At 41.0% G+C, this 13,586-nt stretch overlaps 1 protein-coding gene across 2 annotated transcripts in view; it reads left to right on the forward strand.

The window, feature by feature from the left end:
• The window catches only part of LOC122921654 (cytosolic phospholipase A2 beta-like), a 73,651-nt gene that overhangs the window by 28,730 nt on the left and 31,335 nt on the right, over positions 1-13,586 (forward strand). Inside the window, exons 7-10 of one of the 2 annotated variants that reach the window (XM_044271806.1) lie at positions 79-142; positions 1,073-1,218; positions 1,582-1,668; positions 13,416-13,469. In XM_044271806.1, coding sequence (XP_044127741.1) covers positions 79-142; positions 1,073-1,218; positions 1,582-1,668; positions 13,416-13,469 — 351 coding nt within the window. The remainder of the gene's footprint in view (positions 1-78; positions 143-1,072; positions 1,219-1,581; positions 1,669-13,415; positions 13,470-13,586) is intronic. The other variant, XM_044271807.1, reaches the window with a different exon arrangement.

A 13,586-nucleotide genomic window follows, 5' to 3' on the forward strand; every position in this document is an offset into this window, starting at 1 on the left:
TCATGTTATATTAATTATACTTTCTTTTTGTATGTGATTAGCACTAATTGTGGCACTCCCCTTTTATCCATATTGCAGGCCAGAGAGATGAGCTGTCTGGATGTAATTGTCGACAAGCATAGGATCCCGGAGTACCTACAAGGTGGGCGGCTGTTACAGTTAGATTTCTATGTTTCTGCTTCTGCCACCTGTGTGGCTCATTTATTAAAATGTTTAAAATAACCCAAGAATGCAACCTCAACATTTGTCTTGTACCTCACCTCAGTCTCCTTGTCTTGTCTTGTCTCTGTGCGTGACTGCTGCAGCCAATCACCGACCTAAAGTGCTGACATCAGGTTGGCGCATCACCATTGCAGCCGGTGATTGGCTTTAGTGGTCACATGTTGAGACTAGTAAAATAATGCCATGGGGCATGCATATCTGAAGAAGGGGAGCTCTTCTCTGAAATGTGTTATATGTGGAACCAATAAAGTACTATTTGGATGATATCTGGGTTGGCGCATGAATCCTTTCACTGCTGAGGGTGCCGCATAGCCTTATCATTTCTGCTAGTGCATAGAGTGTTAGATTTGCCATACATAATAGCAATCTGCAAAGGTCGTTACGTAGCCTCTATATGTGTAAAACCTAACAAAAAATCTGAATATTCAACACATTGAATGGAATCACCCAGTGATTTATACTTAATGCTAACTCTGTACTAAGTATTGCAAACAGCTGATGCCTCTTGTAGGGTGGCAAACCACTTTAAGATATGGCAGATGATGCTGAGCCACATTGAGTTTTAAAAGGTCTGTTAAAGATTTGACTTTTACCATAGTGGTGGTGTTGTTGTCGCATGCGGCTCCTGAGACAGTAGTTGGGGAACATTAACCTTCAGTATTTGCATATCTATCTCTTGTCATCTCGATCTTCATCAGAAACTACAGTTTTTTAAACTTTTACCTCCATTTTGTCCTGTTCAAACAAAAGAGTCAGATACACACAATTAGTCTATGTTTTGCTATTCAGTTTTATTTAGTGTCATGTTACTAAATCAAAGTGTGTACGTTTCTCTTCCTTCTTCATCTAGGCAAACATGTTATCTTGTCAGTAGAAGACTCTTGTGAAAAAAAATGCAGACTGGAGCTGAATCCATGCACAGACTCCGATCACTTGCAAACCTGCAGATTCCACTATCTCAAAAGATGGGACCCACAGTTTACAGCCCATTTGGAGGTAAAACTGTTGAAGTGTTCTCAGTAGTTCTGTACGACCCGTGGCACCCCAACTCTCCTCTGGCTGTAGGCAGCAGATAGACTGTAATATTATATATCGCATGATGAGCATGCTGGTATATCTGTAGACTCGTACAAGACACTGTCAGAGTGTAGGGGAAACTTCTGACTTTTCTTTCTTCCTTATATGCAATCGGAGGAAGGAGTAGTCTGTTAACAAAGGTAACAAGAGTAATCCTCTGAACAGCCCTTACTGCTAGCAAATAAATACAGTGTCAAGATGTTCATTTTATACATTTTTATTTCCCCCTTTATATTCCTTTTACCATACTGCACTCTTAAATGTTTATGTTGACCTCTGCAGGGAATAGAGGACCATAACTTTCACATTATTCCAGTGAAATTACTTCCCCTGGGACAGGAACAGAAGATCCTACTCTCCACTGTTCCGGTAAGTTTCCCACTAGTTTACTCCTTGTTCACTACGATGACCAGATTGTTTAGGAATTTTTTTATTTATTTTTTTGCAGTTGGATATTTGGTGGTATATTGCAAAGTTTTATACAGTATTGGGGTTATTTATTAAGACAGGCGTTTTTAGACGCCGGTCTTAATACCCCTGCACTAGCACTTGATGCGCCTAAGTTATGTAGAGGCGCCGACCTCTACATAACTTAGGCGCATCCACTACTGGCGCCTAACAGCCTTAGAGGGAACCTGTCACCTGGGATTTTGTGTATGGAGCTGAGGACATGGGTTGCTAGATGGCCGCTAGCACATCCGCAATACCCAGTCCTCATACTGTAGCTCTGTGTGCTTTTATTGTGTAAAAAAGCCGATTTGATACATATGCAAATTAACCTGAGATGAGTCCTGTCCACTAGATGAGTCAGGGACAGGACTCATCTCAAGTTAATTTGCATATGTATCTAATAGGTTTTTTTACACACTAAAAGCACACAGAGCTATGGGGTACTGGGTATTGCGGATGTGCTAGCGGCCATCTAGCAACCCATGTCCTCAGCTCTATACACAAAATCCCGGTGACAGGATCCCTTTAAATGGCAAGGGAGCTGGCGTAGATTTAGATCATTCTCTACACCAAAAACTGGCGTAGAAAATGATAAATGCAGTTGCAACTTTTTTTAAGAACTGGCGTACGTAGCGTGGAAGAGAGAAGTTGCAGATTCAGCCACAAATGCCTTTGCAACTGAATCTGCAACAGATATCTGCCAAAAAGTAGTGTATATCTAATCATACATCACCCCCCTATGTGCTTTCACTACACTCCTGATATAGTTACTTGTACATTGATATCTACCATGTATACTGGTGGCTAGGCGCAGGGTGTTACAATTAATGTGTATGCTGCTATATTGTAGCATGTGTGTCCATCTTATGGTCGCAGTTGGGATGAAGTTACTGCATCAACAAACCTTCATTCAAAACGCACGTTTTTAAATGTAGCTAGCTGTAATTAATGACATCATTTAGAATGCATGCATGTTCCATGCAGAACACCAGGGTTTAACTAGGTGCTAAACTGGCTAAGTTCTATTGTGAATGCATTTTTGTTGACCCTAGTAACTGCACGCAACTGCGCTGTGTGCCACCACCTTTAGAGTCCATTTACACGTCCGCATTCGTTCCGTAATTTTGAGGAACAGGTGCGGACTAGTGTTGAGCGAGCTTGTGTTTTAAGTTCGGCGTCTAAAGTTCGGGTTATCGAAGAATCCCGTTATGGATTCCACTACCACGGACCATAACGAAATTTAGAATCCATAACGCGATTCTTCGATAACCCGAACTTTAGACACCGAACTTAGAACACAAGTTCGCTCAACACTAGTGCAGGACCCATTCATTTTCAATGGGGCCGGAATGTGCTTTCCGCATCCGCATTTGCAGATCCGCACTTCCGTTCCGCCAAAAAAAATAGAACATGTCCTATTCTTGTCTGCAATTGGAGACAAGAAAAGGCATTTTCTATGAGAGTGGCAGCAATGTGCGGTCCTGCAAAACGCGGAACGCACATTGCTGTTGTCCGTGTTTTGCGGATCTACAAAACACATACGGACGTGTGAATGGACCCTAAGGCTGCGTCCACATCTGTGCTGTGAAGTCCTGCAGACTGTTCCGATGGAAGAACAGACTGCTGGAGTTCACTGTATCGAGCATAGCTAGATACCACCATGCACCTCCGGATCCCCATTCACTATAATTGGTCCCGTGGGCGGGGGTCTCATGCCGCTTTCCGGCATGTATGTCGGCTTTCAGCCAGACAAAAAAATTCAGCATGTAGTATTTTTTGTCTTGCCCGAAAGCTGACATATGCTGGATACAGTGACCGGATCAAAGTGCTCACAACGCAGATGTGAACCCAGCCTTCAGTCTGCCAAAACACCTGGGCCAAATACTTATCATGAAGCAAGGGTTTACCAGACGACCTCACCCACCACACCCAACGTGAGTCTCGCTAACAACTTTGTCTTCTTTTTTTAACCTCCAACCACCCCAGATAATAAAATGAATAGATAGATAAATTGGTGAAGCAAATGTCGGGTGTGGTGGGTGAGCCCTCGTGCACTATTGCTTCATGATCAGCTTTTGCAATTGCACTTTTATTTGTGTATGACCGGTAATTGGTTTAAAGGGCTGTCTTGGCTATTTAAAACAGTTCCCGAATGCAGGGCATGTTATAAAATGACTAAACAATTATTAATCACCTTATACATTTTCTACCACGCTGGTGATACCTCTGGCCTCTGTTAGGCCTTATCCACACGATCGTATTTTGGGTTCGCACCCGGCCTGCATTTTTTGTGGATTGCGCACAGCCCCATTCATCTTTATGGGTCTGCAAAAAATGCGAACAGCACATAGATGTCATTTGTGTGCTTTCCACATCCATGTGGCCGTTCTGCAAATTATAGAACATGCCCTATTCTAGTCTGTTTTGCAGGCAAAATTACGGCATGCACACGGGCGGTATCTGTATTTTGCGGATTCGCAGTCAAAACAGATTTAGTCGTGTGCATGAGGCCTTACTTTCAGTGTTGATGTTGTGATAGCCTGCATGTGACCGTTGCAGCCAATTTCTGTTAGCTGATTGGCAGCAGCGGTCATGTGCGGGTCATCTGTTGCTACATCTTAACTGTCAGGACAGCAACAGAGGCTAGCGGGCACACTGGTGCGGTGGGGAATTTTCTAGGTAATACTTATTCTGGTATTTTATTGCATGTTCAGCATTCAGGAACTGTTTTATTTGTCCGGACAGCCCCCTTAGGGCTCTTTCACACAAGCGGGTACTGTGCGGGTAATCTGCTGTGTGAAAGAGAGCCAAGCCCCGCTCCGGACAGCAGGGACACGGAGCATTAACATGACTGATAATGCTCCATGCGTCTCTGTGACCTTTTTACTACAAAATCACAGTGAGATAAAGTTGTCACTGTGATTTTGTAGTAAAAAGGTCACCGAGAGGGAAAGAGCATTATCAGTCATGTTACTGCTCCGTGTCTCTGCTGTCCGGAACGGGGCTTGGCTGTCTTTCACGCAGCGGATTACCCAAACGGTATCCACTTGTGTGAAAGAGCCCTTAGTACACTTTGCAGTACAATGCTATGTTGCATAGTGACATATATATGCATATATATATATATATATATATATATATATATATATATATATATATATATACACACACACACACACACACACACACACACACACACACACACACACACACACACACAGTATATATATTCTTGTTATAACTTATACGTGAAACCAGTTTGTCTGCTTTTGTCACTTTTCATTGACTCATTTTTTAATGTCTGATGATTTTAACCTTACATAAAAGATTAGATGTCTGATTGTACCTTTATGGTCTGGTACTATGTGCATGTTTTAAAGATCTTAGCCTGTGACAATTGACATTTGATAGACCATTGAGCACTGCACTTTTGAACAGCTTACACATATAGTGTTAGTTACACGGAGCCTGAAGGCACTAGATGCTTGCAATCCAATGTTACATTTTTGCACGTGGTACAAAAGACACCCCATTTTCCTCTGCTGCTCATGGTACAGGTCTGCGGTGCCTAATGATAGCCTCCGCTCTCACTCACCCTCTAATGCTTGTGCCTACAGGTTCTATCTGATTACATTCATCACATGCACAAGCAATATATGCTCTGTTCTACTTATCCATCAGAAAAATAAAAAAAAAACTGATCCTTTATTTTTAGCATCAGTTTGTGTCACTTTGGTGAGAGAGCAGTTATTTTTGACAGGAGAAAAGAGGATTTTTTTTTTTCTCCTGTCAAAAATAACTGATCTCTGACGTAATTGACACAAACTGAGCATAACTGATGCTCAAATAAAGACGGATCCGTTCCCTCCCCATGCACTTGCGGAATTCGACTATTTTCCGTCACACTTGGGCAGCGTGGCGAATTATTAGGAAGAATTTGCGGCTCTGTCAGAGGGTTTCGAAATGTTTGCCTCTGTGGGGACATCCGGAATTCGAGCAGGGAAGGAGTAATGCCTTGTTTAAGGAATGGAAACAGAAGGGAATACTAACGGCCCAGCAGTTGTTGCATAAGACCGAGAATAGATGGCTATCATGTCAGGAAGTTAGGGACGTTTTTCACCGGAGTCCTTTTCAAACTATTCAATATACCCAAGTCAGTAAATTCCTGACCGATAAGTTGAGAGATGTTTATAAGGAAATAACGAAAAATGAATTTGACAAGATAGTATTGAAGGGTACAGGCCCACAATCCATATCTCTCTTATACTCCCAGTTACGGGAGACTTTGGGGGACGGTCTGCCACACCTGGCCTTTTCGCCCATGGGCCCGTATCTTGGAGGACGATGAGGCAGGGGAGAAGATCTTGAAAGGATGGTGGGCTTTGAGGAACTCGGTCATAAATTAAACTTGGAGGGACACACATTTCAGGATAATGCATTAATGCCATCTATGCTTTCAATCTCCCGGCAGCTCCCAATAGGTCGGACAGGAACACTAGTTGCCCAAAATGTAAGGTAATGCACACCGACCTATTCCATGGTTTATGGTCCTGCCCTCAAATACAAAGCCTATGGATCCAGGTAGCCCAGATATCAAAGGATAGTTGGAATCTGACGGTCCCGTTGAGCCCTGTGATCTTCTTATTTCATTATTGGGAGGAACTGAAGGATGGGGTCCCTATGGAACGTAGACTGCCGACCCTCTTCCATGCACTCTGTATGGTAGCCAAAAGGAGCATATTACAACACTGGCTTCAGCCTTCAGTCCCCTCTAGGGATGACATTTTAGCCTGTCTCAAAGGGTTACTGACCTTGGAGCGAGGGGATGTAATAAAACATAAGGAAGGGAAGGGAGGCAAATTTCTCAAGAAATGGAGAGGCTTTCTGACACAGTTCTTCTCCGATTCCGAAATTGAGAATATCATGAAACCTTTTACACTAACTAAGTGGTACCTAGAGGAGCAGTTGAAAGGGACGCTAGGTCGCTTGGCACAATGACATGTTTATTATGACCGTTCGAGACGTTACTCGTATGTCGACATAATACCTTTAGCCCATGTCTGTCAAGAGGTATGGTGAATGTTCTGTCAGGACGAAAGTTAGTTTTGGTTTAGGGTTGGTCGAGGGGGGGGGAGGGGGGTTAGGTCTTCTCAGATCTGGGTGGGGGGGGGGGGGACACTTAAATGAAGGGTTTTGAGAATAATTGACTTAAGGGTCAAATTGTTTTGAATCTTTACTGTCTAACTAGACATCAATGTATGTTTTATGAAAATGATTGGTAACCAACATACATTGCTTTGAATTGTACTTTATATATGTCTTTCCTTTGAAAAATAAAAAAAATTGTTTAAAAAAAAAATAAAAAGACGGATCCTGTTATTTTGAGCATCAGTTTGTGTCACTTTATTGAGAAAACAGTTATTTTTGACAGGAGAATAGAGGAATTTTTCTCCTGTCAAAAATAACTGATCTCTCTCCTTCTGTACCAGTTTGTAACTAGTCTTGTTTATGCTTAGTGTCTGTATTATGTATGTATACCTCTTATCATATGTACAGCGCTATGGAATAATTGGCGCTTTAATAATAAATAATAATAATAATCTCTGACGGAAGTGACACAAACTGAGCATAATTGATGCTCAAAATAACGGATCTTTTTTGGGGGGGTTATTTTTCCTGTTCTTCTGAAGGATCAGATGAATGGAAAGCTAAGCAGTGATGTGAACCCGCCCTTATTAGGTTTTCATCCTTAATCCTGCAAAATCATGGTCCCGACTTAGTTTTTTGCATTTTTATGCCATTCATCAAACAGCATAAACAAGTTGGTAACTTTTCTTCTATGGCGTATGTTAATATTTGGATCCTAAATATGTCTGTAATTTATTGTTATAGTGGTGATTGTCTGATCAAACCTTAATTCTAAAATTCAGTTTTTTTAATCTTTTTTTTTCTTTCTAATTTATCTTTATATACGTTCCCAACCGCCCCCAATTTTAATATATGACACTTTTATGGCATATGTTAACGTTTTAAACTATAAGCTTGTATAAGTATACATCTAAAATAACATTGTCTGGGCTTTCCAGTACCCAGGGCTGCTTGATTGCAGTGGAAACCTTCTTTCGCATGACTTTGAGGTGGGAGTTTGCACCCTGTGGATTATTCCTGCTGCACAGCGTAATAATGTAATATAACGCACCAGACTCAATCTTCAAAGGATTTTTCTTCCTTCCTTCTTGGCAGTGTACAAATTACGTATACTTTTTGTGACTTTTCAGCTCTCCAGTGGTCTTTATTAAGCCACTTGATCACTGAAGTGTCACAAAGTATGGTATATATACGCAAGTCAGGAAGATAAAGTCCAGGGCCAAATTGTACAGAATTTATCAATGCGGTGCAGAGGGCGGCATTGAATTTTCAACTGCAAATTATTATTTTTATATCTCTTTTTTGTCATATATGTTTTGCAATGCAGGTGTTTCACTTTTACACTGAAAAAAAGATCGGCTTTGGCGCCACGTTAGCTATGTGTGCAGAGGTTTTTTTTTTGTTTGAGTAGCGTCACACTAAACTGCTGTTTTGGAAGTTCTGATCACTTTGCGGTTCTTGTCTGTTCCATGTTTATCAAGGCCTATCTAGAGAAATGTCTGTACAGCAGTCTCGTAAGCTGCTGTTCTCTCTGTGATTACTGCTAGAGAACAGTGCTTTGTATATAATTTTATTGACATAGTACTTTCAAAATGAAACGGGCACAAATTCCAAAAAATAAGTTTTCTAGTAGTATCGAGTTTAAAAAGATACCCCTTTATGATGGTAGTGTCTGTTTAAGCACACATATTTTGAGTGTTTTTTCTATTTTCCATCATCCCACTGTATATTATAAAATTACTGAAATGTTGCGGTTTTTACTGTGGTCACTAAGTCTCATAATAGACTGATACTTCCTGTTCTGTAGGGATCACTTATCAGCAGTCATCTCATCATTATTACAGATATGATTGCAGCAACAGATATCACCTCTGTATAGATTACACAGGATCCAGAGTTGGCATAGGTTATGGTAACAGCTCACCTCCTGTAAATAATATTGCATGTGCATTCATATGTACTGGCTCCCTGGGGCCCTACAGATCCAGTACATTGTATGAACAACAAAAGAAATACTGTCTAGAAAGTGTGCTAAACTGCTTGCCGTAAGTTGCTTGTAAAATTGGTTAAATATCTGGCTTTTTAATTACTGTATGTGTCTATTAGTCAAAGCAACACTTACCAGGGGCAGCAGAGAATTGGGACTATGCTTATTTTTATTAATCTTTTTATTTTGCTTTCATTTTTGTTGCTACATGATCTTACGAAACATTTGATTTTTACTCTAAAATTGGAAATCCATTCAAAGTGATCTTCTGATATGATATACATACAGTACATATGAGAAGGTCACCTTGGTGAAGTTTCAGATCTCAGACCACTGTTACCCTAAGTTCACACCTGAGCGTTTTACAGCGCGTTCAATCGCGCTGTAAAACGCTCAACACATGAAAACCAATGCTTCCCTATGGGAATGGTTCTCACCTGGGCGTTTTACAGCGCGTACGATCGCGCTGTAAAACGCCCGACGCATAATCAAGTTCTTGAGCTTCTTTGCGGCGTTTTGACGCGCGTTTGTGGCCATAGGACACTGCAGTCAATCACACAAACGCGCGTTTACTATTACAAAAAACGACCATAAAAACGCGCGTAAAACGCGCGTTTGAGAAACGCTCAGGTGTGAAAGCAGGGTTAAGCGGCCCAAAACGGATCAGTTTTGCCCTAATGCATTCTGAATGGAAAAGGATCCGCTCAGAATGCATCAGTTTGGCTCCGTTCTGTCTCCATTCCGCTTTGGAGGCGGACATCGTTCTGCTGCTTGCATCGTTTTGGTGTCCGTCTGACAAAACTGAGCCAAACGGATCCGTTCTGACACACAATGTAAGTCAATAGGGACGGATCCGTTTTTCTATGACACAATCTGGCACAATAGAAAACAGATCCGTCTCCCATTGACTTTCAAATGATGTTCAAGACGGATCCGTCTTGGCTATGTTACAGATAATACAAATGGATCAGTTCTGAACGGATACATGCGGTTGTATTATCTGAGCGGATCCGTCTGTGCAGATCCATGACGGATCCGCACCAAACGCGAGTGTGAAAGTAGCCTTACTATATGAAGACTTTTCATGTCTCTTTTTCTATTAGGCCAGGTTTACACATTGTGGTGAAAAAAACTGAAATGCAACAAAACCAGCCTCTTAAAATCTGCATGTGAGTGGTATGGTTTTGCAATGCAGTAATTTCCCACGTGGATTGCCCAGACTTGGCAATTACTGCGTCACAAACCTGCTGCAAACACGGTAAAAACACATTGTTTTTAGGATGTAGTTTTTTTTTGCCACAACAAAACTAGCAGTGTATAGACCAGCCTAAGTCCTTACTTCTGTGGCCTGCTTATGACGTATCAGAAGATCATTTTGGTTGGGCATCCACTTAAAGGAGGACTGAATGAGAAGGAAGGGACAGTTACTGGGCAGAGATACAAAGGAACATTAATATTAGGGATACAACTGAAAAAAGTTGTATTCAGAAAAATGACATCAACAATCAGTCGATTGCATTTTGAGCTAAAATATAAATCTTATTTTTTTTTGGACTTTACTAAAAAATTTCAACAGTTTTTGTCCTACAGAGTTAACTTTCAGTCTGTTTGCAGAATGTAACTTTCTGTTTTGCACTGAGCCCCCCTCATATTGCTGTTCTGATGGCTGGATCTATAGCCCTTTTTCTCTGAACTCCTGACAGCTTCTGAACACTCATTATAGCTCGTCTTATCAAACTGATAATAAGGCTTAAATGAGTGTTTAGGAATTCAGCGATGCATGTAAAACAGAAAGTGACAGTAGACTGAAACTTAACCCTGTAGGTCAAAAACCGCTGAAAATGATTTTAGCCCAAAATTTGCAAAATGCAATGATAAAATGCCCCTAACGGATTCTTACATTTCCACCAAGTACAACACCCAGGACCTTTGCCGATCAGCACCATCACTTCTGTGAGCACTGCAGTCTCCTGTCAGCTTACTTAGCACAGCGGCATACATTGTGAAGTGGTGTGTTGGGTGTTGAACCCCCACCAATCAGATACTGCTGACCAATCTAGATGATAGGTTTTCAATTAAAAATTGTCAGAAAACGCCAGCAAAACTTTCACTTTTATGGACACCACATGCTAATAAAGTGATGCTTGGCTGTGTGTTTCTCAGAAAAAAAAATCAGAACTTATATGGTTACATTTTCTGTTGCGAATTGAAAAATACTGCCACAACAAAACCCGAGAAATAGTAATAGTACTGTACCAAATGTTGGCTGTTCTATTTTCTGATTTACTAATATACGACTGCCGGAACTACTTTCAAATAGGAACATCCTACTTGAAAGGTAATCCTTTTCTGGCTCCTGATTGGCACTGTTAGGCTACTGAGGCCGAGGTTCCAGTAGGAATCCATAATGGAAACTCAACAGATCCTATTACAGTCTGTGGAATTCACCGGGCACCAACAATGTCCGGCATATGCCGGATCTGGCGCTTTCATCTTTCCAATACTGGGACAGAAAAATGTAATTTTGCTGATGATGTAAACCCCAATCATACACATGAGATTGCAGTAGTTAGAATGCTTAGTAAATTGTGATCGGCCCGGCTGGAATGTTTTGGACAGGCCGATGATTGTACTCCCTGGTCGCCCAGTTTACTGTAGCATGTTACTGGTGGGATAGTTCGTGCAAAAACGATGCCATAGACAACTGATCAGCCGCAGTGCTGAACTTATATTTATGACATCCTTTAGAGTTGTGTAGCTTGGTTTACACAATTGCACCAACTAGTTCAGGTTTTATAGACAATCTAATCTAAATGGAACTTGTCTTGGTGACAAGTACTTTAATACCTGAGGTTATCCCTTTAATTTAAGTACTGTTGGCGCATATGCCAGTGACATGCTGTTGCTGCTTAGTACAGCTGAACAAGTAAAACCTTTTTAGGGATTGTTTACATTTAGCACATATATTCCATTGCAGATTTGTACATATATTGCACATTGCACATATATTGCCATTGCAGAAAATCCAAAAAACTGCGTAAAGCAAGGGAATTTATGCAGCGGATTTCTCCCTTTGCAGCGCAGATTGTGAAATTTCCCGGCAACCCAGCAGTATTTAATTTTGCAACAAAAGCTGTACAGTTTGGTGCAGAATTCCAGCAGATATTCTATAGAAAATCTGCAACTGACGTGTCCCATATGGATTCATTCTTAATGAGGATCAGATAATTAAAGGGGTTTTTCCAATATTTTTATATTGATGGCCTATTTCTCGAGATAGGTCATCAATATGGGATTGGCGGGTGTCCGACTCCTGGGACCCACCCTATTCAGTTGTAAGAAGAGGGCAGGGCGCTCCACGAAAGCGTAAGCCTCTTCCTAGGCCATGTCATATCATGTTGATTGGTCACATAGCCTACATGCAGCTCAGTCACATTCAAGTGAATGGTGGTGAACTGCAACACCAAGCTGCTATCACTAGCAAAAGGATAGTGTTGTGCTTGGTAAGCTGCAAGCTCTGGTAAGCTTCCTTAAACAGCTGATCGGCGGGGTGTTGAGAGGTGGATCCCCCACTGATGTCATATTGATAACCTATCGTAAGGATAGGCCATCAATATGAAAATCCAGGAAAGCTTCTTTTAAAGAAGCATCCCCCCACAAAATTTTTTATTCTCTGACCTGTTAGATACATGATGTAAACTGTAGTGAAGATAATCTTCTTACCAGTGACTGTATTTGTAAGTTATAACCTCCCTTCTGCTCCTCAGCTGTGTCATGTGACCAGCACTCTAATCTCCAACTGACACAAGACAGGATGTCCGTTACGTCTCTGTTCATTACTATGAGACTGACATTGAGGCTCCCATAGGAATATATAGAGAAACTGACTTACGGTCCACATATAAAATACTGTGTTATTTGGAGTTCAGAGTGCTGATCACATGACACAGCTGAGGATCAGAAAGGAGGTTATAACTCGCAGATACAGTCGCTCATAAGAAAATGACATGCGCTACAGTTTATATCATTTACCTTTCTAATAGGTCAGAAAATGCTAATTTTTTAGGATGGAAAAATCACACTAATAATATTATAGGAATACATTATGTAAATTACCACTAAATATATACTAGAAATAAATGTTGCTCAGCAGAATCACACACTTTGCAGGGCACTCATCTCATCAAGTTATTTCCAGTCAGGAGACCAGTATAGTAGGCAGATGTAACTTGTCACTGGCAAGATACAATGGGGCAAATTTATGAACATGTTCTAAAAAGAAAATCAGTCTTTGTTGCCCATATAATCCAGTCATGGCACAGTTTTCGTTTTTTAAAAGCAGAAAGCCAATTGAAAACTAAGCTGTGATTGGTATCGGCATCAAAGACTGTTTTTCCTTTCCACAGTTTCATGAATCTCCCCCAGTGACTTCATGTTCCTGCTTCTTTTTGGAGTCCTGTTGTCTATTAACCACCATTGTATTTTTACGGCAGTTTCTAGACAGTATTTAATTTTTAAAAAATTTAATTAGGTTTATGCACATTGCTGGGGCTTCCGCTGCTTCTTTCCGCTGCGCTGGATCCAGGTACAGTTACCAATTTCTTAATGATTTATATATTTCATTTTCATCTGACAAAAAAAAAATCGGGACAACATAAAATTATAGTACAAGACAAGAAACCAAACGTGCGCTGTTGTGCAA

The sequence above is a fragment of the Bufo gargarizans genome, chromosome 11 (genome assembly GCF_014858855.1).
Source record: "Bufo gargarizans isolate SCDJY-AF-19 chromosome 11, ASM1485885v1, whole genome shotgun sequence".
NCBI classification, from domain to species: domain Eukaryota; kingdom Metazoa; phylum Chordata; class Amphibia; order Anura; family Bufonidae; genus Bufo; species Bufo gargarizans.